Source organism: Bidens hawaiensis, unplaced genomic scaffold, assembly GCF_021521415.1.
Source record: "Bidens hawaiensis isolate Kalapana, Puna unplaced genomic scaffold, B.hawaiensis_p1.1 tig00022340_1, whole genome shotgun sequence".
In the NCBI taxonomy this organism is placed as follows: Eukaryota; Viridiplantae; Streptophyta; class Magnoliopsida; order Asterales; family Asteraceae; genus Bidens; species Bidens hawaiensis.
Genome location: NW_027493483.1, coordinates 5,155 through 11,659, shown reverse-complemented (window position 1 = coordinate 11,659; position 6,505 = coordinate 5,155). Strand labels below are relative to the sequence as shown.

At 31.3% G+C, this 6,505-nt stretch overlaps 1 protein-coding gene across 1 annotated transcript; it reads left to right on the top strand.

The window, feature by feature from the left end:
• The first annotated feature begins 3,421 nt into the window (after window positions 1–3,421).
• LOC143565438 (putative 2-oxoglutarate-dependent dioxygenase SLC1) lies at window positions 3,422–5,833 on the top strand. The gene is made up of 4 exons (XM_077052406.1): window positions 3,422–4,010; window positions 4,217–4,464; window positions 5,063–5,378; window positions 5,588–5,833. Exons 1-4 carry the CDS (start codon window positions 3,759–3,761, stop codon window positions 5,831–5,833), a joined length of 1,062 nt encoding a protein of 353 aa, XP_076908521.1. The 5' UTR covers window positions 3,422–3,758.
• The last annotated feature ends 672 nt before the right edge of the window (window positions 5,834–6,505 follow it).

Genomic DNA, 6,505 nt, shown 5'->3' with positions numbered 1-6,505 from the left:
CTAAAACTTAATTATACTTAATTAAGTTAGCGAAGCTAACGGGTTAAAATTCCATTAACTTAACTAATCATACTATCATTATTAGCATAACTGAGCTCTCTAAAATGGTTAAATATCTAGCAATGAGTATTTCCAAGGTTCATTTACAAAGAGCATTCCCGTTTGCAAAGACCATTCCCATTTGCAAACATAATTTCCATTTGCAGTATTCCAATTTGCAAGTTAGTAGTCTTATTTACAAAAACCAGTCTCATTTGCAAACACAATTCCCATTTACAAACAATATTCCCATTTGCAAATTTGTATTCTCATTTGCAACTTAGTATTTCCATTTGCAAATAGAATTCTCATTTGCAACTTAGTATTCCCTTTTGTGTAAGGCCCCAATCCTAGCGCCCTACATTAGGTATTGGATTTACTCATTACATAGTTCTAAATATCAGAGTGAATTAAAACTTTGCGCGGAAGACTTAACATTCAATCATATATTACATAAATGTTAAATATTGCCTTAACATAATTCAAACTCATTTTAAACATAACATAAAACATCATAACATTTTTTCTCAAGATGCCAACATCTTCAGTCCAATGCCTTGTCTCCCTCAAGCCAACTGCTTTATTCAATTTGCCTGCGTGCATACTAAAAGTCAACTACGCTGAGTGAGTTCTAGTTAATCAGGCAACATACATTACATTCACATACTTACATATACGCATCCGAAGATACATATTACATGCTTAACCTGTTTACCTTTCATTCATACATACTTACATGCATTCATACTTTATCACTTTCATAATTTCATACTTTCATTATTTATTGCTTTAAGTTACTAATAAATACATAATTATCTCTACATTTTAAAGAGACTTTCACCCTATAACCTTCGCAGATATTATTAGGGTTTGCAACCCTTTAACCTTCGCATATATTATGTAACTCCATGTTTTCATTTGAATGTAAAGGATTCGTCACTCGTAAGTTAATTCAAGATCGACTCTATAATAAGAAAGAACCGAACTGATTATAAATGAGCTCAACTCTTTATTGTAACTCATTAAGTAAACTAACTCGGATCAAACTTTTTTTTAGCTCGAGTAGGATTGTAAGTCTAAACGAACCTATTCCTTATATAATTTTTATTTAATATACTATATTTAAGTTTGGTATCCTTTCAGAACTTCTAGAAACTCATAATAACCAAACATTTTTTTTAATTCTTTTTCATATACTAACATTGTTTAAGACTAGTTTTACCATATTTTATATATAAATATTTAATCACATATATAAATCACAAGTTTACATATGTGTAAAATTTATGTAATAGCAAATTTACATATATTTAAAAAAATAGATATATGTAAAAACTCATTTTCATAATTGTAATCGTAAATATAGATATAAAGAATGATAAGACTATACTAAAATAACATTAACATACAAAAAATTTTATAAAAAATGTTAGTTATTAAAAGTTCCTTCAAGTTCTTAAATAATTTAGAAGTTCTGTAATGATACTCATATATATATATATATATATATATATATATATATAAGGAAGATTTCAAATGAGAACCATTTTGAGTTTTAAGAACTTGAAAGAACTCAACATAACAAAATTTTTTTCAATTTTTTTATCCATACGTAATATATGTAGGTTGTATATACGTAAAAATTACAGATTTTTTACTCACCGAGTCGACATTTTACATATGTGTAATGGACGTTTAAATTAGTGTAATCACTGTAAATCTTTATTCTCTCACATACTTAATTATTAATCACAATTAATCTCAGTCACATAATCTAATTTATTTAATTAAATGTGTGTTCAGGAATAAAGTTTTTAAGTTCTTAAAACTCAACAAGGTTATCAAATTATCCTCCCATATATATATATATATATATATATATATATATATATATATAAACAAAACCTTTAAAAGCTCTATGTTTGCTTCCTACATTCTCTCAAGTCACTAGATAACTTTATTTGTAAATGTAGGCTTCTCATGCATTTGACCCGAATTCATGGGTATAGGTCTCACCAAACCCGGATAGCCCTTAAACGGGTTATAACATCTCATTAAATTAAAAATTAATCTCAGCAAATATTTGATATGAAAATCTTATGAAATAGCGATATACTAAAAGTCAATATCTGACTTTTTAAAAAAAAGATATTATTTATAATTAAAAAATAATTTTATAGTATAAAAAATAAGCATGTCATGGGTCTCACCAAACTCAGGTTGCTTTTTAAAACGGGTTATAACATCTCATTTATTTATGAAACTCTTTCATAATCAAATCTTAAGTATATTATAAACTTCCCTGCAATAAATAAAATTAAAATCCAAAAAAAATATATAAATATGAGAAACAAAAAATGTAAAATAACCCTGTAATATATAATATTATAAAAGAATGATAAAAGTAATTAAATAATATATACATCATCATGTAATGTACAAAAGCTACAACTTTAAATAGTGAAAAATGATTTTAAATACATTCAATAAATTAACTAACGAATAAATCATAAACCACATGATTCCCAGTCAAGCTTAAATTCACAAGTTATACTCCAGCTTTAAATATAGAATTATACATAGAATTCGAAATAAGTCAGGTCGATCTCTCTCTAAATCATCGACTTTATTTAGGGGGTGTTTGGTAGCCGTTTAATTGTCATTAAGATGTTACCTCTTAATGGTGCATGACCTCTCTTAATGGTTAAGAGCAGGGGCGGATTCAGTATTGAGCCAGGGGGAGCGTAGGCATCTCATCAAATTCGTATTTTCTTTTATAAACTTCTAATATATTAGGTTCAAAGACCCCAACTGCCCAATCAGTGTTTCTTTTAGTGCCCCAAGCTCATCTTTCCGAGCCAACTTTTCAAACACAAGTTTAGTTTTTTCTTTCACAAAATAACAATTAAGCTTAGATTGTTTAATTGTCTGACAACTTCATCAATTAGTTATTAATATAGTGATATAGTTTGTTAGTTTAATCGGACTATTAAAAAAATTAGACCAAAATATAATAGTATTCAGAGTATCATTTCTTTTTTATAATTCTACACTATTTAACTTTAATTTTTTTTATATGTACATAAGAGTTTTGTGTCGTGACAATTATGCAAAGGTTTTTATCAATTGTAATATACATTTTGTTTATTGCGTTTTGGGAAAATTTATTGCTTACATTTCTATACGTGGTTTATCTAATGTAATTTCGTTGGACCTGACCCATTTTGGTTTGATTCGTTTTAGTTTGACTTGACCCGTTCTAGCTTGACCGCTTTTGGCACCCACTGACAAAATTTTCTGGATCCACCACTGGTTAAGAGGTTATGAATCGTTAAAAGCCAACCTCTTAATGACTATTAAAAGACTAAGAAACAATAATGCCATTTACATCCTACATTTTACTTCCTATGCATATTTATTAGATCCCACTTTTCAAAAACGATCTGCGCGCTTGATTAAGTTCTAGATTTGGTTCAAAAGTCTTGATGATTTGGCAAGTAAACTATTCATGCATGCATACAAGGTCCAAACGAGTTAACTCCCAAAACCGCGCTACATATCCCCTACATTGACCGAAAACCAAGTCAACCCAAGTCTTCATGAACCCCTATTATAATTTAAAAGAATCAGTCTACGTCCCCTAATTATCAATATTATATAAATCACACAATCTTCCTTTAGTTCCACACAATATTCTCATCGATTTGCAAGTTCGAATAATGCCTTTGCAAGCTCAACCCAACGTCCATCAACAACACATGTACCAAAAAGGTGTAAAACATATGTGTGACAAAGGGCTCACACAAGTTCCGAACAAATACATTTTACCCGAACCCGAAAGGCCACATAATCTAGTTGCTGATGGCTGCATCAGTTTGCCAATAATTAATTTTGCGCAGCTTCAAGGTTCAGACCGACCTCGTGTGCTTGCATCACTCTCAAAAGCTTGTCAGGAGTTCGGGTTTTTTCAGGTAATTATGGCAGCGAGTTTATTATCTGTTATAACTAGTATTGTTTTATTCATCGCTTATCCTTAAGTTTGCTTATTGATTAATTTTTATTGTTTTGTAGTTCGAATATTAAGATAGTTATTCACGTTTTATCAATTATTAGTAGTTTTATGATTAAAAGTTCACACATGAAGTAATATTGTTAAGAGTAATTGGTGTTGATGCAGTTGATAAACCACGGGATTGGTGATGAGACAATCGGGAAGATGATAGATGTGAGTAAACGATTTTTCGAGCTACCGTTTGAGGAGAGGCAACGGTACATGTCATCAGATTTGCATGCACCGGTTCGATACGGCACCAGTTTTAACCAGAACAATGATAAGGTTTTTTGCTGGAGAGACTTCTTGAAGCTAAGTTGTCATCCCATGCAAGATTATGCTTCCTTCTGGCCTTCTTCTCCTCTTGATTTGAGGTAAACCCTAATCAATAATTAGTCACAGTTTTATTGTATGCTCATGTCAATATGCATTATCTATAATAAACGTCTCCTTAATTTGATCTTTCAACCCCAACCACCAACCCCCCACCCAAAAAAAAACACACATATATAAGGATTTGTGTAATACATAACCAGATTTAAGTAGAGAACCATATAAGCATTTGTACATATTGTCAACGAAATATAGTAGAGAAAGAAAGAGATCAATGGTTACGTGATTAATCAACCTCCATATGTATCAAAGTAACAATAAAGTAAAAACAATAGATACACCCATGATGCGTTGTTGACACCTAAAATCGTCCTGACACGTTATCCCGTAAACTTGCTACGATGCCTTACCAACACGCATGTTACGCATCTCTTACGGTTTTATACTTAATTTGGTTCTGTACAAATAGTTTTGTTTTCTCTACTTATTTATAAGTTTGTAAATCTTCTTCTAAGTACTTTTATGTGTGACATCATTTTGTTAATTATTTTTAGTGTTTGAGCGAATCGTGAAGAAATCACTTATTTTGTTGTAATGTAAGTTTGTAACGATATCTTATGTTTGTTATCTTTTTAACAGGGAATCCATGGGTGCGTACTCAACAAATATCCAACATTTATACGAGAGGGTGATGGAGGCGGTACTCGAAAGCCTTGGAGTGACACACGAGACAACACTTTACGAACAAGGAAACCAACTTATGGTCGTGAATTGTTACCCAGCATGTCCACAACCTCAACTCACACTAGGTCTCCCACCTCATTCGGATTATGGCTTGCTCACTCTTCTCCTTCAAGATCAAGTTGAAGGTCTTCAAATACAACACAAAGGCAAATGGGTTACTGTTAAACCCATCCCTAATTCATTTGTTGTCAATATTGGCGACCAATTTGAGGTCAGTCTCTTCTTGTTAAACCCTAATTTTTAACATAAAATACATATATACTCAATACACTTTACATTTGTTCCACAACCAGAGTCTCCTCTAGCGGAAGTCTCATGTTTGAATCTTACTTTTGTTGTTTTCTATAATAACTTATTGAAGACTACTCATCTAGCATAAACTACGATTTACATAATCTTAAATTTTGTATTTTGTGACAGATATTTAGCAACGGAAGGTACAAGAGTGTGGTGCACAGGGCGGTGGTTAACTCCATGAGATCTCGACTATCAGTGGCGTCATTGCATAGTCTAAATGCAAACTTTAATGTTACACCATCACCGATACTCATTGATGAGTCAAACCCAAGACTTTATCGAGACACAAACTATGCCGATTTTGTAGATTATCTTTCTTCTTCGGATTTTAAGTGTAAGAGATTCCTGGAGTCAAGAAAACTGCAATAAATCAAGTTTAGAGACATTAACATTCTTTTGGATGTATAACTCTATAAGTCAAACATTTATTGGTAACTTGTTAAGCGAGTCTTATGTTGTTAGAGTTGACTTTGGAAAAGAAAACTGTTTACAGCTAAAGTCAGACGTACGTTATCATTTGACAATTGTTTGCATAGAAGTATTATACAAGAACCCGTCTTTGCAACAATCCAAAACTACAAAATGTCAACGCAAATCCATGGTATGTGAGAAAATGCCTTCGATCACCGGCTTTTTATTTGTATTTACATATTATTAGAGATTGTATTTAGAGTATATTTGAAGAATTATAATTGGAGTATAATTGTGTTATTTTTAGTTTTTCAGCATTTGATATTGACCATAATTCTAGGTTTGTTTGTGGGTTTTTCTCCTGTATATAGAGGGATTCTTCATTTCTTTATAATGTTTATTCATCAATAACAACCTTAAAATAGTCATTGCATCAGAGCCATAAATATCAAACGTGGTTAATCACAGACGCTGTTACCATCCCAGTCTATCCTATTCTTCGTCTCAACCATCAACAATGGCCAACGACTAACATTATCAGTGATGACCTAAGTAAAGATTATCCATCCGATTTATTCGGATATCAACATTTGATCGAGGTGTTTTAAGGTCAATCATATAATAAAATCC

Bases quoted from the DNA above. Each gene is read 5' to 3' on its own strand.
- LOC143565438 (XM_077052406.1), top strand. From the start codon at position 3,759: ATGCCTTTGCAAGCTCAACCCAACGTCCATCAACAACACATGTACCAA. The intron at 4,011-4,216 runs GTAATTATGGCA...GTGTTGATGCAG, and splicing joins AGGAGTTCGGGTTTTTTCAG to TTGATAAACCACGGGATTGG. The intron at 4,465-5,062 runs GTAAACCCTAAT...TCTTTTTAACAG, and splicing joins TCTTCTCCTCTTGATTTGAG to GGAATCCATGGGTGCGTACT.